Source organism: Gadus chalcogrammus, chromosome 5 (genome assembly GCF_026213295.1).
Source record: "Gadus chalcogrammus isolate NIFS_2021 chromosome 5, NIFS_Gcha_1.0, whole genome shotgun sequence".
NCBI lineage: Eukaryota > Metazoa > Chordata > Actinopteri > Gadiformes > Gadidae > Gadus > Gadus chalcogrammus.
The window spans coordinates 324611-343571 of NC_079416.1; the positions used below are offsets into that span (position 1 = coordinate 324611).

Genomic DNA, 18961 nt, shown 5'->3' on the forward strand with positions numbered 1-18961 from the left:
GCTCTTTTTTTTGTCAGATTTCTTCAGTGTTCAGTGCCTGTTTGTGAGACATGCATTGTTTGAAAGATAAGCTTTTGATTTTGTTTAATTTTAATATGCCTTTCATCAACAGTGGTTTGGGGTTTTATAACAACAATTAAAGTGCTTAACTACTGGTGAACGATGTTGCAGAACATATATGGTTTGTGTTGATTGCATGGAAAAGGGAATAACCAGTTACAACTTATATGGTAAGAGCCTGGTAATACCATGGAAACAAACAAGGCTTCCTTTTACAGTACAGTTTCAGCTTAATTACTGGGTAAATTGTCGTGTTTTACATGGTAACGTCGCAGAACGTACATGGTAAAAGTTTGTGTTGAATGCATGGAAAAGGGAATAATGTATTACAAATTATATGGTAAGAACCTGGTAATACCATGGAAACAAACAAGGCTTCCTTTTACAGTACAGTTTCAGCTTACTTACTGGGTAAATTGGTGTGTTTTACTTGGTAACGTCGCAGAACGTACATGGTACAAGTTTGTGTTGACTGCATGGAAAAGGGAATGTATTACAAATTATATGGTAAGAACCTGGTAATACCATGGAAACAAACAAGGCTTCCTTTTACAGTACAGTTTCAGCTTAATTACTGGGTAAATTGTCGTGTTTTACATGGTAACGTCGCAGAACGTACATGGTAAAAGTTTGTGTTGAATGCATGGAAAAGGGAATGTATCTTTTATAAATGATATGGTAAGAACCTGGTAATACCATGGAAACAAACGAGGCTTCCTTTTACAGTACAGTTTCAGCTTACTTACTGGGTAAATTGTCGTGTATTACTTGGTAACGTCGCAGAACGTACATGGTAAAAGTTTGTGTTGAATGCATGGAAAAGGGAATAATGTATTATAAATTATACGGTAAGAACCTGGTAATACCATGGAAACAAATGGCTTCGTACCCAGTATTTAAGAAGATGTACCATGACACAAGAGGAAAACTGTTCCTGCAGAGGTTGTTACCAGGTAAGTAATTCCATGGTGGTAAATCGAATAAACCCTTTCTAAATGGGTGTAGCTATGAATAATAACTAAGAAAAAGTATTTTATTGGAAAGTACTATGCTAATTTCTAGATAGTACATCATTAAATTTGGGCTGTTACCAACATAAACCTTGGATAATAGATGTTTCTAAGAATTGGTTGCCTAATTTCCTAGGAAGTACACAATATCGGAGTTATTACCAACCTAAAACAGTTACAACTACACGCTACTTAGTTGAGTTGATGGGTGATAGTGGAGGTTTTACTTGGTACATCAGGTGTAATTCCTCTGTATTTACCTTCTTATTACCAGTGGTAATTAACATCTTTTTTTGCATATATACACCGGCAAAGTGTATATATGCATCCACTCTCTCTAGTGTTAAATTAACATTTTAGAAAGTGTTAGATAATTAACACCCAATTTTAGTTGATTTAACACTCTATATTGTTATGAATCAACACTACACCAACACTATACAACACTTTATGGTGTTGTATTCACACTACACTGGTGTTGGTGTTAAAATAAAATGTTAAAAAAGAACACTGCTTTCTTCAACACCAACACCAGTGTAGTGTGAAGACAACAAAACTCAGTGTTAAAAATTACTAATAGTTAACACTACTAGGTGTAAATACCAATGACACTATCGGGTGTCAAATTTCCCAATGCCCCACTAGGGGGCCTACTGGTTAGCACTTCGGACTTGTAACCGGAGGGTTGCCGGTTCGAACCCCGACCAGTAGGCACAGCTGAAGTGCCCTGATTAGTGTGTGCTCCACTGCACTGTGTGTTCACTGTGTGCTGAGTGTGTTTCACTAATTCACGGATTGGGATAAATGTAGAGACTAAATTTCCCTCACGGGATCAAAAGAGCATATATACTATACTATACTACCTGAAATAAAAGACAAATGGCAGAAATTGTCGAAAAAAGTACTTGACAATTCAATGCACATTTCAGACTAAACTGCAGTAGGGCACAATATACATTCTTTCATAATTTTCAGGTGAAAACTGCCTGTCATAAGGTCTATAATACATCAGATCAGCCACACAAATTACACTGAACACATCATCCACCTCCTCAATGCTGAATGCATTCAGGTGATCATCGAAATGCATGGTAATAACTTTAGTTGCCAAAAGAAACACTTCATCATCTTTGATAATGATATTGATAATCTTATTAAAAGTAGGCATTTCATTTTTAACACTTGTACAGACAAACATTCCAATCTGGTACTCTGTTCCATGGACTTTAACCCAGGAAGTAGTGGAGACACATTCAAAGTTTGACAAGACCTCAAGACCACACTGCCCTCCAGATTGCTAGTTGAGACATGTTTAACAGGACCAAACTGTAATCTTTTGAAATAAAAATTCTCCCAATGAAAAGCCAACTGATGCTGATGTTTCTTGACTAATGTTTTGGTTAAGTTTTTAAAACTCTTCACCGACCTTTTGAAGAAGTTGTGCTTGCCTTCGAATCGCATGCACCACACGTGTATAAGTGGACCTACTTTCCTAATACATCTGGGGTAGTGTATCATCAGATGATGCTTTGGGATGAGCCTCTTATCTGTAAACACTAACTTGAAAAGTTTGTGATGGTCAGAAATTAGGTGCTTCAAATAATAAGTCATACCATCTGTTATAACTGGTGAGAATACAATGTTGACAATCTGAATCAAAAGCATAATCACATTCCAATAACTGTTGTTCTGGTCAACTAGGTCTCCGAAAATCAAGGGAGTATTTCGCAGGAGGCACCAAGACTGGATGGCATTGAGCCCGAGGTCATTGCTATCATCATTAACTTTGACTCCACTGGGTCTGTTCTTTCTCTCACTGTATCCATAGTTAAAGCTCTGAATCCTTTGAGAGAGGGCATTTAAAGAAATGTAGTCCTTCACCAAGTCCTTCACTGAAAAAGAAGCTTTAACTCGTACTGTACAACACCTTCTAGTAGGTTGTGCATAATATCCACTGCATAATTGTCTGAGGAATGAAAAAATTGCAGTGCATTTAGGGGACAGGTTCTCTTAACACCAAATGAGTGAACTAGAGTGGGATTTTGTGCCATGGCATTGCAGTGTTCTGAGTAGAGCTCCTTTGTGCGAAGAATTAAGTCTGGGTCATCCTCACTAAAGACTGACTGCAAACGTGTCTTGTCAGTTAAACAAAATCGAAAACAGTAAGTTGCACTGAACGATTCAACCATACCAAAAAGTCCATGTATAGCTAAATTATCCCCAGTAACCTGAATAACAGACCCATTTAATGGTGTATCTGAAAAGGGTACCTGGATTCCCTCCGTCTCCAAAACTTTTAAGTCATGAACAAGAGGCTGTAGGATTGGATCAAAACCATATTTCTTTAAGTCCTCTGAATGAAAAAGCGCCACAAGATGAATGTTCATCAAAACTGAATTCAGCTTCATTGGCAAATTCCTTAAAATAAAGTAAACACAGCCAAGTTTGTGAATTCCCTTTTTAGAGCCTAGCGGATTGGCCGTTTCAAAATCATCATAATAAAGCTGAATTTGAAGAGCATGTTCTTGCTGTGAAAATAATGGATGATTTCTGAAATATGAACCATCATTAATGTCTTTGAAAATGCCATCTTCATGAAGCTTCACTTGCTGGAAACAGTTGCTGAGTTCCCGATTAGTAAACATCGACTCAAGAGTTCCCAAAATAGGCACATAAACAAATTTGTCATTAACAGGAATTTGACTGTATACACCAGTAGTTCTATCCTTGCGTAGATCATAACGCACACCAAGAACATGCTCAACTGGTTCCACAATTTTCCATTTTTTCTCAAAATGTCTTTGCCTCTTAGTTTCAGTATTGAGGGATGAAAATGGATTTTCGAGCTGCTCAAAACAGTCTTTAACTTTATTTAGAGTTTGTTCAGTTACCTCAGATGAAAGACATTTAAGAACAGTGTCCTGTGCTTGGACATGGACGTCATTTACAAATTCCTCCATTGAACCAACTAAAGACTGCATAGTACTTTCAGAGACTCCAGATGCTTTTACTTGAGCCACAATAGAGCTACACATATCCAGTAACTGTCTTTTTTCAAGAGGAGCTGAGTAGCTTACGAGAGAAACTTCACTTGGCAGTGGATCAGGAACACAAACATTACTGCGAACATTGTCCAAAGGAACAATAGAATTTGAAGCTACACAGTCTCCATGTACTCTCAATAAATGTTTCTTGAATCCACAATATGTGTAAAAAACAGAAGAACACCCATTCTCTCCACATTTCAAACGCAATGTACGTCCTGGGTACAACGCATGACCAAACTTCAAATGTTGAAAAAAAACGGAGCAACTTTTGTGCTGTACCTTGCAAATGTAGGTGAACATTTTCAAACCTCAATATGATCAACTTTTGCCCGGATTTCCTTGACCCGTGCACTCTCTTTTGTAGTGCCGACGTCAATCCCATACACGGTAGTCTGAATGAAGGTGTAGAAGTTGCACAAGGCCTCATCAAAGGATACAGCAAAGACGAAGTGGGCCTTAAACAGTTCATCGAAGGCAGCCACAGCTGTCTGCGCCACGCAGGGAATGGCCTTCTGATCGAGGATGACGTAAAACTTTTGGATACTACTCTTCTTTTCTCCAACACAGAGGAGGAAGGGCTGTGCTGATCCACATCTGTCCAGGAATGTCACCATGCTCGTCCCCACCTAAGAGTGTTGGAGGGGAAATTAGGAACAGTAATTTGTTTACACACCAAAGAGGCTACTGAATGTCTATTCAACAAAGGGCAATGTACATAAATAATAATTTAATTATCTCTCATCATCTTGGCCTCCTTGATTACAGTGCCACCACAGCAGTGAATAAAATATCTCCAAATCATTTTAAGAGCATTATTTTATGTAAACAATATCTTGTCTTTTAAAGGAACTTGCCAATATTTTAAATATTATCCCCCAAAGTTGGATAAGATGATACATACATACATACTCGTTACTGTGTGTGCAGTAACTCAGTCTGATGTTCTATCTCTGCTTGTTGCTTCTGCCCACCTCAATAAGCTATGCAAAACTAGGCTAGTAGTGGGTATGTCAGATTGAGTTACTGCACGCACAGAGACAAGACGGAGACGATAAATAATAAATAATTTCCCTAAATGTTGGTGTGTCCCTTTAACTGCTGCGAGAGGGAAATTCAAACAGCTGACCAAGAAAGTGACAAATCATAGGTAAATTAAGTGTTAAAAGAGGTGAAGCAACATTCAGTCACTATCTATGTCCTGAACATACCTTCATGAACTTGACCACATGGTCAGCAGCTTCAGTGGCACTGATGTTCCCATGTCTTTTTCCTTTTGCGGTTGGAGGCAAGAGATGAACGAGCAGGAGGATAGCTGCCAAGTCACTGTCCCATCCTAGTGGATTAGTATGGCAACACCCACACCCCATCAGTACACAGTCATAGTTAATAAGCGCATATGAAGAACACTGGCAAACACAATCCGTGGACACTTACCATAATCATTCGATTCCTCTTGAGCGGACAGAAGGTCATCCACATGAGTACCAGGGCGAAGGCCTTTGCAGACAGCGATAATCCTAGGTTTGTAGAACGTTGGCCATTTTGCAATAAACTTGCCCGAGACATCTTCTCCAAATAGCATTGTGAAGTCTTGGTTAATCTAACACAGACAGAAACCATATTAAAACATGGTACACAACACATTTAATAACTGGTACATCAAGCAAGTCTCTATAATTCTTACCAAGCCTGGTGTATCCAAGAATCGGGTGAAAGTGATCTAGGATAACTGAAGACTGGTCTGGATCGTGTAGCATACTCTGACGGTGCTTGAAGGTTGCCTTCATTTTCTCCTTAACAACTGGTTGGTCTGCTGAATGCTTCATCACGGACATCGCTTCTCTGCATTCATCACCTGACAGCTGCTCAGATGTTGATGTCTCACGCAGGGTCTTAGGGCCATGTTGATCCGCAGACTTGGGGCTCCTCTTTAAGTCACTTGTGGTATTGCGCTGAACCGTTTTCAATCTGTAGGCCAGGTAACCTTGGCCACTGTGAGGATTGTAGTAATGTTCCTGTCAGACAAGAACACAGGAAAGACACTGTCAATATTAAAATCCATCAAAGCTGATGTCTGTATCAGGACCCCAAAATAAGGCTTTTCTCTATACATGACCAAGACTAAATGAGAGGTTCCTGTTGCATAATACTCACATAACCAGTTGGTGAAGCCTTATCCTTCAAATTGGGGAAAAGGGTGACTATTCCTAGGGCATAGGTCACGCGGACATTGATTGGTGGGACCCTCCTACACCATAGCAAGATAGGGTCAGTTTGAAATATAAGCACATTATGAATTTTATGCCAGCAACACATCTCAACACAACACAATTCTTCTGGAATTGGGGTTGTATTTTATTGGTCACTTACCCATGACTCTCGACCATATCTGCCACCAGGATGTTGACGAGTTTCCTTCTTGTTTGATCAGAAAGGCCTTTGGTTGCGTTGTACTCTTTGAATATGTCTTCACCCCCGGTTTTTTGATGTAGAGCTACATAGACCATCTGTAATATAGAGGTTGCATGTAAACTTGCTATGCATTTTGAAAAAAATTTGACATCCTAACATCAACCTAAGAACAACTTACATCTTTTGCTGCCTTACTGTCAGGTGGTCCTTCTACCAGTTGCCTTCTCCGTGCTTTGGTGCATTCTGTAATAACAGTGGAGCCTAAACTCACAGACTCAACTGATGAGAATGACCTCACAGACTCAATGGGTGAGAATGATCCCTCTTCTGAGCAGAAGGAGGCCTCAGAGACCTCTTTCTCAGCTAAGGGAAGAAAAGGGATGGGGGGGGGGGGTTATAATATTTAACATTAGTTGGGAAATATATTTTGCATAAGGCAACATCACCACAGTCCTGATCTTGCATATTTGCTCTCTGACATCTGCAGTTGTAACAATAGCAAAATTGTTGTTTCTGTTCCTATTGACAGATGTACTAATTCACTCTAGACAAAAGCATCTGCTAAATGTCCTAAATGTAAATGCAATGGGAGGGGCGTTTCTGTGTCTTACCAGAGTCCTCAGTGAACACCTTGAAAGATACTGCAGCAGATCTCACTAACTCATCAAAAATGTCAGCATCTTCATCAACTCCTGAGGAGTCCTTCAGGTCCACATCAGATTCATTTGGCAGGTTGAATTTAGCTGAAACTGAGATCCAAAACACTTACTGTTATTTCCCAACTATTAACCACAGTTGATATAGTAATTTTGTAAAATTCCTGCATCCCTGCAACTAATACTTGGGTGCAGTGCGGCCAATACACAGAAATGGCTTTTTATCTCATTGGACTACCATTGGATTACCAATGCACTACAGCGTGAAGGTGACGATAATGCACTTAAAAGCTGTTTGGCAACAGCACCACAACCAAATGCCATTAAGTTTTAACCTATGACATGATGAAATAACTTCCGATAAACTGTCGGTACAGTTCTGTTTTAGATATGTAAAACAAAGTTTATACAATTTACTGTTAATAATCAAGAACTGACTCATAATGCAATATTAGGTGTGATGTAAAAATTGTCGAGTTAACCTTTTACTTACCTTCTTGAATGAACTGAAAGTAATCATAGCGGTCATCCTTCATTGGTATTCGAACCCATTTCAGGACACCCTTGCACTCCACTTGAACCAGCATTTCTTTTTTAAAAAATAAAATATGATGCAACACAAATCTCAGGCCAACAGTTAAACATCCAGACATGTCATATTTGCAATTAGCCTGTATATCAAGTGTCCTGCAAAATTTGGCAAATCCAAATATGTCCATGGTGACCTGATCTGACTCCATACTGCCCATTATTAAAACTGCCCATTTTCACTTCCACGAAACCCAGCATAGCCTAATCAAATATATTTATATTTATTTTAAATATCTGACTGATGGTCAGTGGGCAAATTTTTGTTTTGTACTTTAGATTGTATTCGGTGAAAATTAGCATGCATGCATGCAAGTCGAGTTGTCCGTAGCAACATTTTGTATGGGAGAAAACGGGAGGCTAACGTTCATTTTTTCCCCCGTTCCCCTGCACATTTTGCATAGCCTATTTCAGCAAATCCCTCAACTACATACTACTCAAATACATACTGCCATTCCTTCTCTCTCTACAATCTCAGAATGCCATTACATTCTTCCTTTATCTTCTTTCGTTGTTGGTATATTACTTGCTGAACTTGATGAATTCAGTGGTTCCGCTTCTTCCGCGGGCCCTTCGTAGGTCCTGAAATAGCGCGAAACCGCTAACGTTGATGGGAACTGTAGTTCTTAATGCTGCGTTCGCAACGTTTTTCTACCAGTAATGCTTTTCCATGTTGCAATGTATTTTTGTAGACAATTATGGACATGGTTAGAAGGTCATGTCATAAGTCGGACCAATCCTGTCACTGATGGCTAGCATACATGTTTTCACCATCTCTCAGTGGCTAGAGCTACGTTATAGTTCACTTAACGTCAGCCAGCTTGCTAGCAATAACGTCACGTGCTAACTTACTCCCGCCGAACACTGCACATTGCTAGCAACTAGTACAGCCCAGGGATGGAAATGAACACCCGCCACACGCCATTTGCGGGTGGATTTGTATGGTGGCGGGTGAATTGTGTCACTTCACCCGCCACTGTGGCGGGTAATACTTTCCAGTCAGGTCCGATCAAATTTGCATATCTAATAGCCTACATTCGTTATACGGCGCTGCACAGTTCCACAACCATTACTGTCAACATCCGGGCCCCTTCTTCCTCTACGCCTCTTTTGCTGAACTGCGACTGTCAATATCCGGGATAATATCGGTAACAGGGCTCTCAAGTCTCACGCGTTCGGCGTGAGACACGCAATTCAACCCATGCACACGCTCACACGCCACACGGTAGGGTAACCAGACGTCCTCTTTTGCCCGGACATGCCCTCTTTTTGACACACTTTTAAAAAATGTGTGTCGGAATTTCAAAATCGTCCGGGATTTTATTAAAGCCTCATGTATGTTCACATTGAATTTGAGTTGCGTTTCTCTGGGTCGTTCACAAACTAGTTAGGCTACGCCCTCCCCTACTCAGTTCTGTTCGCTTCGCATTGGTGGAAGTGAGTAGGGGGAGTGGTTAAGTAGAGCCTTCAGATTGGACGGTTTGACCCACTCAGTTACCGTCGTGTTTTGTATTTATTATTTTACCATTATTGTTTTATAGGGACAAACATTAACAAATTTCTCCTACAGGGGATTGATAAAGTTCTATCTATTGAACAGAAAGAAACACTTGGTCATACTTTACACACTTTACCACAGCATTGGCCTACTGAATGCCACAGATATATTTTCAGCATTGGACTGAATGCCACGCATATTTTCTTCTGAATATTAGTGTTAAGGGCATATAATGCTTACTATCATACGTTAGTTACCACGTCTGTGTGGACAAATTTGTATGCAGTCACATGTAAATACAAAAAAACAAATGTTCCTATTGACTTATGATGGTGTAGCCATGCATGTTGTTTTATTATTAATATGTCACTTTGTTTTTTAATGAAAATACTTTGTATAGATGAATTATCCCCAAACTTGTCATCGTAACACCAACTGATGTGTATGAAAAACACTTTTCTTATCTATTGTTACTATTATATTGTTTAAAATGTACGCATATATTAAAAAAAATATATAGCGTATAAAAAGTGGCTGGTAAAAAAGATGAGTGGCTGGTAGATTTTTAAATCTACCTGCCACAGTGGCTGGTGGGCAAAAAAGTTAATTTCCATCTCTGGTACAGCCTAATAACTTCGCTTTTTAACAAGTCCAACGATATATTCCCGCTTACACAGTAGGTTTATTATCAGGGAGTAAACTTTTTACGAACGTTAACGTTATAGTCTAACCTGAGAGTATTGAGTCATGCTAAAAGCTTTGCTATAACCTAGCTATTACCTAACGTTACAATACAAAATAGACAATTACAACTTAAATAAGCACAAGTTATGAAGCAAATATGAATTATGATAAAATAACAGGTGTATGACTAAGTCTTTAATACCCCCAGACAGTCAAATTAAGCACTTACCTTCTACCGTCTTGAGTATTCCCCTTGTGAAAGAAAATGGCGCAGGAGAAAGTTTTTTCGTCTTCATCACGTCCTGGACAACCGTTACGTGAGGGCGTGGCTTAGATCTGCCTTAACACCAAAAAAGCTTAACACTCTGATTTGACAAGGCAAATAAGTCACAGGCAACACTAGCAGTGCTATTTCATACCTGCGTGGTGTTAAAATAACACCAACACTCTATATTCAACACCGTCCCTAACATTTTAACACTCATGTATTTGCTGTGTACCGGGTAAATACCTAGTAATTAGGGGACTGTAAAAGGAAGGGTTACCGGACCGTCTTTGTTCACTGCATGTAATTGGGAAACTTTGCCAATAAAATCCGGGTTTACACCAAAAATATGAATCTGTTATGAAGCAGTGTTTAAGGCATTAGACTCAAAAAAGTGGGAATAGCGAAAGCTCAAATACTTCACATATACCTGTCTGCTGAGATTTTTGACTAGATCAACCAATCGACAAGCCCTAGTGATTCTTAAAGGCCAATCCAACTTGACCAACAGATGTTCCCTTTGTTTCATTCATAAAGGTCTTATGATGAGAGAGGGCTGATAAATTTACATTCAAAATCCAACGGTTTCGATCCGGGCCGGTTCAAATGCTACCAGGGGCATCTTATTAGAAACTAATCCAGTTATGAAAAATTTGTCTTGTAAATCAGACAAAAAAAAATGAAGTTTGAAGCTGGAAACAGATGTTTCAATGTGTAACAAGGGCCACTTTAATCTATCCCAGGTCCCTTGGGACTCTTTTTGAATAAAATGCCATCTGGGTTCTTTTCAAATGAGCTGTGATGGCCGAGCGGTTAAGGGGTTGGATTTGAAATCCAATGGGTATTAACCGCGCAGGTTCAAATCCTGCTGACAGCGTTGAATGCAGTTGTGTAGTCTACGTGACACGCAGGTATACGCCGTATACCCACTAGGAACGCACCAGGATTTGCGTATACCCACTTAAAAATGTGTACGGATACGCATCAATCGTCTTGTGACAGATCTTTCACTTCTGTGTTTATTTTTCGGAAATATCGGTTGGGTATAACTGCAATCAGGCCCGCCGACAGGGGGGGACAAACGGGTACGTTGTCCCGGGCCCTGGACTGGCCCTTGAATGGGGGGGGGCCCATAACTGGACCCCCATGAAGTTGGGATTAATTATTGTATGTATACTTCAAAATGTGTTGATTTAGAGAAGAAAAGTGCTTTATTTGCATTCAATTAATGACTCCTAGATTGTTTGCCTTCATTGCCCTTGAAAAAACGGCCAATAACCCCCTATCACCCCTATGCCAAAATGGTTTGGTCTTTGGAGAAGAAAAAAGACGACATCATTCCTTTAGTGGTCAGTAGTGATGGGAATTTCGATTCACTTAGAAGATTCATAGTCATTTGAGTGAATCACTAAAAAGATCCGAATCTTTTGAGTCCTTTGAATCTGAATCAGTTGAAATTTTGTCGCTGAATGAGCCCAGCAGCCCACTCCCTAGTGCCTAATGCGCACGCTCACAGCAAACCACTGTAATGCAGTTTTGAGGATATCCAGGGGAAATACGCGAACATATTTGAATATTAAAAAGGATGCATTGCAAACATCGGAGATGTCGCCAACGTGACTGCTATCTGAATTAGGAAAAAAACGTATGGATTAATTTTTTTTCTCTTCGAAGCTCGTCAAACACAGAAATATTCTGAGAGTTCACATAGTCAGCCAACAACTTTATTTTTAATAAGCTACTTTCATTTTAGAATACAATCTCTCGTAAAATAATGCCTTTGTAACAAAAGAGTTTAACGATTTACATTCAGTACGAGCCCGACCCATTTAGTATGAGTCCGTTGAGTTGGTCTTTCACTCAACAGGATATGAGTCCGACCCATTCAATATGAGTAATTTAAGTTAGTCTTTCACTCAAACGGATACGAGTCCGACCCATTTCAACTGAGTCCTTTGAGTTAGTCTTTCACCCAGCCGGATACGAGTCAGACCCATTTCATCTGAATCCTTTGAGTTCGTTTTTCACTCAACCGGATACGAATCCGACCCATGAATTCGCTCAGTCTATGGATCTGGATCTGTGTACAGCTCTGTCTACAGGAAGTTCTTATTCAACCACGCAGCTGGCAGCTCCGGGTCCTTATGCTTAATCTAAGTTACTATGCAGATGAAAAACGGAAGTGTTAATGTTGTTATAGACCTACAGTTTGATGACATTCGTGCATTGTTTTAATAATGTCGTCCGTAGCAGCCAGAACCGAAAGATTCGGGTTAATTGAGACCACGGACTCGTGACTCATGGGTGAATGTAAGGATTCGGATCTTTGAATCCGATTGACTCAGATTCAACCACCACTAGTGGTCAGTGCGCGAGTTGATTCAACATGCACAAGTCAGGAGCCCTGAAAAAAAAAGAAAGGTGAAAAAGAGAGGAAGAAGCCGAAAGCCTGAGGGGATCTCTTTATAAATATTAATAAATATTTCAGAAAAGACTCAGGTGATGCTGCAGCCGGTACCAGTAAAGGCAGCTGTGCAGCACAGCCAGGTAAGACACGGCCAACTTTTTCCAGCCCCGTCGTCAAGTAACACAGGCACAGGCGGCGTGTCAAACATATTAGCGCAGCACCACATGAGCAAGTCACACGGAGATCAATATCAGACAGACAGGGGGCATTGAATAATTTGATAACCACAACGGCTTTATTACACTGTGTTTCATACGCCTATATCTAATTGAATCTTAGAATATGCACATTACCCCGCAAATAGGCCCATGTCCAAATCAAATGTTTCAGGCAGGCACGCGCTGCGCACTCCAATCAGGGTGAATTGATTTGAGAATCATTCCCAGTCAGCTGAATTACAGCCTGTGTAACGCGGCTCATGGTTTAAAATAAGCCAGTGGCATGGCAACATGCGAAATTGCCATTTAGATAGAGTTGGATGTAACGAATGGGTTATAAACGTGACGTTTTGGGGTAGCCTGTAACTTAGTTTCTGATTGCCGTTAACTTGAAACTCGCCAGATGAATGGGCTCCGCCTTGTTCCCCAAACATTCTCTGGAAGTTCAGCGGACATAAACGCGGGTCTGGCGATAAATAAAAGTACCCTTGACATGATTCCCCTTGGTCAAGTGAAAAATGGTCGATGAAATGTGCAGTTAATGAGCTCTAAGTGAATACAATAGCGTGAGTTTTACTGTGGTATGATTCTGAAAGCCATAACTTCACTTTCACTTTGGTTTATCCGTAATAAATGGGCTTGTCATCCCGACGTCATGTGTTTGGGAGCTGCACAAGGGAATTCTGTGGTTGTGTTTCGGCGTTTGACAATTTTGGGAACAAAAAAAAAACCTTAGATTTTTTAACTTTTGTAGTCTTTGGGATAGAGTTAGCCAAGTTGATCAGTCTATTATTTTCTGTGTTAAATCGTCAAATTAAGGGGTTTTCAATTTGTTCTTTTTTAAATGGTTCATTTTGACCCCTGTTAATTTAGATATAGCCCTTTTTATCGAAATATGTTCACCTTTATAGGAGAGGCTAGAGAGGATGAGAGAGAAGAAGAACAGGCTACCAAACAGGATGAGAGAGAGGAAGAACAGGCTACCAAAGAGGATGAGAGAGAGGAAGAACAGGCTACCAGTGAGATAGAGGAAGAACAGGCTACCAGTGAGAGAGAAGGGGAGGAGAGTGAAGGGAGAGAGAAAGAGAAAGACACAGTGATTCAGGGGGGGGGGGGGGGGGGGCCATTGAGAGAATTTTGTCCCGGGCCCAGCCAAACCTGTCAGCGGCCCTGTGTACATCTACAAAGAGTAGAGAGAGAGCGAGAGAGAGAGAGTTGTAGAGTTAGATCAGGGTAGGTACCGGCGTTGGCCAGCAGGGGTAGGTGTAGAGGTGGGGGAGGGGGCTTCGGCACGGGGGCTGCGAAGTACTCAGAATATGACGGTGTTGGAAATCACAAACTTGTCTATCGTTAAAGAAACGATAGACAGAGTTCTATCTGTATGACAGAAAGCTGTGGGAATCTACTGCCTATGGCCAACATTTAAATGACAATGTACACACTATCCGCACGCCGCGCTGCGAGTGTACTCGTCAATAAACAAGTACCCCTATGGGAAGGGGACGGGGGTTCCGCGACAGGACCTGCGGAGAGGGAGGAGTAAGGTGAGAAGGGTAAGGGGGCTGCGCGCCAGGGCCTGCGGAGAGAGATGAAAAGGGTGGGAAGGGGGGGTTTACGACAGGATCTGTGGAGCGGGAGAAAGGGACGTGGGATATCAAAGGCCAGTGAGGGGAGGGGGCCGAAGTGGGAGATCAAAGGAGTTTTAGGGGGAGGGAGAGGGAGAGGGGGAGAGAAAGAGCAACACCCGCTTTGGGTATTCTGTTGCAATTGTTTCAGTAAAAAAGATGGCGACTATCGCCGGAGCACGCAGGATGGCACTGTTGCCTTCAAACCGCGTGAGAGAGAGAGAGAGAGAGAGAGAGAGAGAGAGAGAGAGAGAGAGAGAGAGAGAGAGAGAGAGAGAGAGAGAGAGATGAAAGGAGTTTTATGGGGAGAGAGATTAAGGGAGATAAGGGGGAGAGGGGGAGAGAGAGAGAGAATTAACACCCGAACTGGGTGTTGCTGCTGTAATTGTTTCAGGAAAACAAGATGGCGACTATCGCCCTACAGTACAGCGCCGGAGCACGCAAGATGGCACCGTTGCCTTCCAACCGCGTGAGAGAGAGAGAGAGAGAGAGAGAGAGAGAGAGTGAGAGAGGGAGAGGGAGAGGGGGAGAGAGAGAGAGAGGGGGTGTAACACTTGAACTGGGCACCCCGCTGTTCTTGTTCTATGCCAGACCAAGCGGTCCTTACACAAAGCAAGATGGCGTCTATTGACCTAATAAAATGCGCCATAGGTTCCCAGACTACAAAGATGGCGCTGGCGTTTGTAACAAAAGAAACCTACGTCAACAAAACGCGCCGTACCTTTAAACACCGAAACCACGTGCTTCACCCAATGCCCGTGTAACAAAACAAAGTGCGTCGCAAATTGACCTAGATATTATTCGGCCAAACGCACTGTATTGGATCCCTGTAGGAAGTATGAGATGCCGGCAAGTTTGTTTCCACGGCGGGTTAGTGAAGCATGCAAAGCAGTTGGGTTAAAACTGCGCAAGGCCGCCTCTACGGATGGGTTATTACTCTAGAAAAAATTGCACAATGGTGTTCACATCAACCGTGTCGGGGGGAACCGATCCCATTCGAACCCCAGGCCAAACAAAGCCCAAGCCACCGGGAGAATATGCAACCAATTAATAGAGTAAGTAGACTATCCGACTACTTTGCACCGCTCCGTAACGGCGATCAACCCAAGTAGTCGGTTATAAATAATACATTAGTGAGCACTTCGTCCCCCCACTATTTAACAATTAAAACCGCTGTAACACGATAGTGAGCACTTCGTCCCCTCACTATTTAAATTAAACCGCATGTAATATGTCTCCAAAACGGTACAAACATTAGATCTAGATGGGAGTGGATACCTTCTATCTACAGTCCCATAAAAAACACACTTCTGGCCCCTTGCTCCTTGAATATAATTATTTAATTAAATCTGTTAGCGTTGTCCGCATCCGTCCAAGTACACGGCTGTTATGATTTTCAACCCGAGGCCCGAAACCACGGAGCTCCGCGACCAGACGGAGGCACTACAAGCTCTTCACCTAAATGTTCTTATAACTAATTCGATTGCAGATTCAATCTTTAAGGCAATGGGTTCTGCTTACCTAATACGTGTGTGGCCTGCGAAGAGCTTGTTTTGCGTCTCGGTGGCCGCGTGTGTCCGAGTTCCGGTCCCGGCACTTCCCAAGAACGTTCAGGGTCACCAAATTGCAGCATTCTTCAAAGAAGTGGTCCAATCCCGGATCGCTTTTAACTCACTTTATTTGTTAAAGTATTTTGGTATGGTAACTACGGAGCAAAAGGAGGGGAAGAGTGTCTAACACGTGCTGAGCGACTCCCAGCTGATCACCCTTAGGCTGATCTGCCTGAAGTTTCTGAATTCTCTACTTCCCTGTAGACTGTTATGTTCAAATCCACGCGGCCTGTGTGAAGTGGGCGGAGCCGGTGTGACATATTAGCCTCGGCTTCCTCACTTGTCTGAGGTGCTGCCTTCTGTGGATGGAGCAGCTATTGCAGCCTTCAGTAAGGTCCTGCTCCCCTTGTGGCTATGTACAGTATTTACGGCTTATATGTGTGGTCCTGCTTCCTAGTGGTTATGTGAGGGTAATACAGCTGCTTCCTAGAGGCTATGTGGAGGCAGCTTAAATTACGTAACAACATTAATCCTTTTTCTAGTGTTCAGTAATGGCCACCCATTCATCTTAGAAACCACTTGCCACACTGATTTTTTTTTTTTTCTTGTAGCAGTAGGCTACAGTTCTTTGCAATTGGCTGCTGTTGCTTTCAGATATCAATCTATTAAGGTGACTCAGTTTGAAAAATGTTGATGGGACCTGCACACTATTGTAAAAAAAAAAGGTAATTAGGTGGGGCACTTTTCTGGGTAATCATCAACTGTCTAATCTTCTACCAGTTACTGATGATGGTGTAATCTGTCTCGTGGAGCCTTCTGCCATTACACACCTCCATGCTGTTGTAAGTACTCTTAATATTCCACAGATTTGTAATAATGGGTAGAATATAGCACAAACATTCTGTTTCATTACAGGAGGATGATGAAGACACCTTATCAGCTGCCACAGAGAGGGAAGATGCAGAGAGGCCTGTTCAGGTTTACACCTTTTTTTTTTTTTAAATAACTTTGGATTCAGTTAATTGTTCCACAATACAACTTGCAACTTCTTTCTCTCTAACAGAGCAAGGCCGGAAGTTACAATGAGGAAGAGGGTCCATCAACCTCCACAGCACAGCTTACCTCAGTATGAAGTTGTTCAGCATTGACCCACAACTTACAATGACACTAAGTAGACATGGCACTGTGAAATTCAACCTCATTTATGTTCCTATAGCTCCCGGTGAAACTACTTTACAAAGTATATTTAGAATCCCAAATAAACAAATCACACCTAGAAATGGAGCATATAAGGCTGCAGATCACCAAGACAAAAAAGGAAATACAACTGCTGGACCATCAGTTAAAGGTGGGTGACGTGCCCACAGGTGGATGTTTTTAATTGTTTCAACAACAAAGGATTAACAACTGTACAACATTTGCCCTTCTAGGAAATAAAGAAGACCCCATAAAATGAGGCATATTGTCGTTCTTTGACACTGGGGAGATGATGGGTCAGTTAGAAATGATTGAAGCATATCATGTCTCTAACAGCTCTTCCATCTCGTGCATCAGCAAGGGGGTCAGGATTATTATCTGGATCATTGGGGGAAAGAGTAGGACATTTTTCTCCTCTAATAGTGGCAATGTTGTGGAGAACCACACATGACAGCTCTCTCCCTCAGCCTGGACTCTGTTGCCCCTCCATAGGAGGGGCAACAGAGGTCTCCCTCTCTCGCCCTGCCCCCTGGTTTACTCCTGAGCTTCGCCTCATGAAGGCAGCTGGCCGCCAGCTTGAGAGGCGTTATAGAACATCTGGCCTCACTGTACACCAGGAGGCTTACAAAGACCATGTCAGGGAATACAAGGAGGCCCTCTCTAAGGCAAGGATACTCTACTACTCCAACCTTATCAATAACCAACAAAACCACCCCAAAAAACTTTTCTCCACCATCAACCGTCTCCTGCGCCCCCCTGACGCTCCCAAACCGTCTGACGCACTGGACCTGTGCTCCCGGTTCCTGGAGTTCTTCCACAACAAAGTGGAGACCATTCACAACCACCTCCTCCAACACTCTTCGTCACTGTCTCACCCTGACCTTCATCTTGGTGCCGACACCCTGCAGTGCGGTCTCTCCGCCTTTGCAACACTGGACGCTAACCAGGTGCACGACTTAGTGTCCCAAGCTAAGTCCTCCTCCTGCAAGCTGGACCCCATGCCCACCTTCCTGGTGAAAACCTGCCTACCTGTTATCTGCCCCTTCATAACTGACATCATCAACTGCTCGCTTGGTTCTGGTGTGGTGCCCGCAGGCTTCAAAACTGCAGCAGTCATTCCCACCCTGAAAAAGCCCGGTCTGAACCCAGACGACCCCAACAACTACCGCCCGATCTCCAACCTTCCTTTCCTAAGTAAAATCCTGGAAAGATTTTACTTAGGAAAATCTTTCCACCACATGGCCCACCATGAGCTCTTTGAACCCCTTCAGTCTGGCTTCAGAATTCACCATAGCACCGAAACTGCCCTCATTAAAATCACTAACGACCTCCTCACTGCCGCCGACAATGGCCTCATCTCCATTCTTATCCTCCTCGATCTCTCAGCAGCCTTTGACACAGTATCCCATTCCATCCTCCTCACCCGTCTTGCTGAGCTCATTGGTCTCAGTGGCTCAGCCCTTTCCTGGTTTCAGTCCTACCTCGCCAACCGCCAACAATACGTCACCTTGGACGATGCCACCTCCATCACGGCACCAGTCAACCATGGTGTTCCCCAGGGATCCGTGCTCGGCCCTTTACTATTCACCATTTACATGCTCCCCCTTGGTCAAATCATCCGTCATCATGGTCTCAGTTTCCACTGCTACGCTGATGATACCCAACTATACTTCAGCACCAAACCCTCAACTCAGTTTCCACCGGCCCCACTCATCAACTGTCTGCAAGACCTAAAAATCTGGAT

General features: G+C 42.3%; 1 protein-coding gene and 1 non-coding gene across 5 annotated transcripts; one reads left to right on the top strand and one right to left on the bottom strand.

Annotated features, from left to right (window-relative positions):
- Nucleotides 1–2178: 2178 nt before the first annotated feature.
- Nucleotides 2179–13945, bottom strand: LOC130383004 (uncharacterized). Of its 4 annotated transcripts, none has more exons than XM_056590984.1 (9): nt 7679–13945; nt 7141–7278; nt 6708–6892; nt 6488–6624; nt 6272–6365; nt 5802–6132; nt 5552–5717; nt 5326–5450; nt 2179–4743 (listed from the first exon to the last, which is right to left on the bottom strand). In XM_056590984.1, exon 9 carries the CDS (start codon nt 4415–4417, stop codon nt 2960–2962), a length of 1458 nt encoding a protein of 485 aa, XP_056446959.1. In that variant the 5' UTR covers nt 4418–4743; nt 5326–5450; nt 5552–5717; nt 5802–6132; nt 6272–6365; nt 6488–6624; nt 6708–6892; nt 7141–7278; nt 7679–13945; the 3' UTR covers nt 2179–2959. The 4 variants fall into 3 exon arrangements, with proteins under 4 accessions (XP_056446959.1, XP_056446961.1, XP_056446960.1 ...); XM_056590985.1 differs by having other exon boundaries at nt 5552–6132; XM_056590983.1 differs by having other exon boundaries at nt 7141–13945.
- trnas-uga (transfer RNA serine (anticodon UGA)) lies at nt 11016–11097 on the top strand. The gene has a single exon. It is a non-coding gene; the product is annotated as a tRNA-Ser (tRNA).
- Nucleotides 13946–18961: the final 5016 nt, after the last annotated feature.

Coding starts and splice junctions, on each gene's coding strand:
- LOC130383004 (XM_056590984.1), bottom strand. CDS start 4,417: ATGTTCACCTACATTTGCAAGGTACAGCACAAAAGTTGCTCCGTTTTT.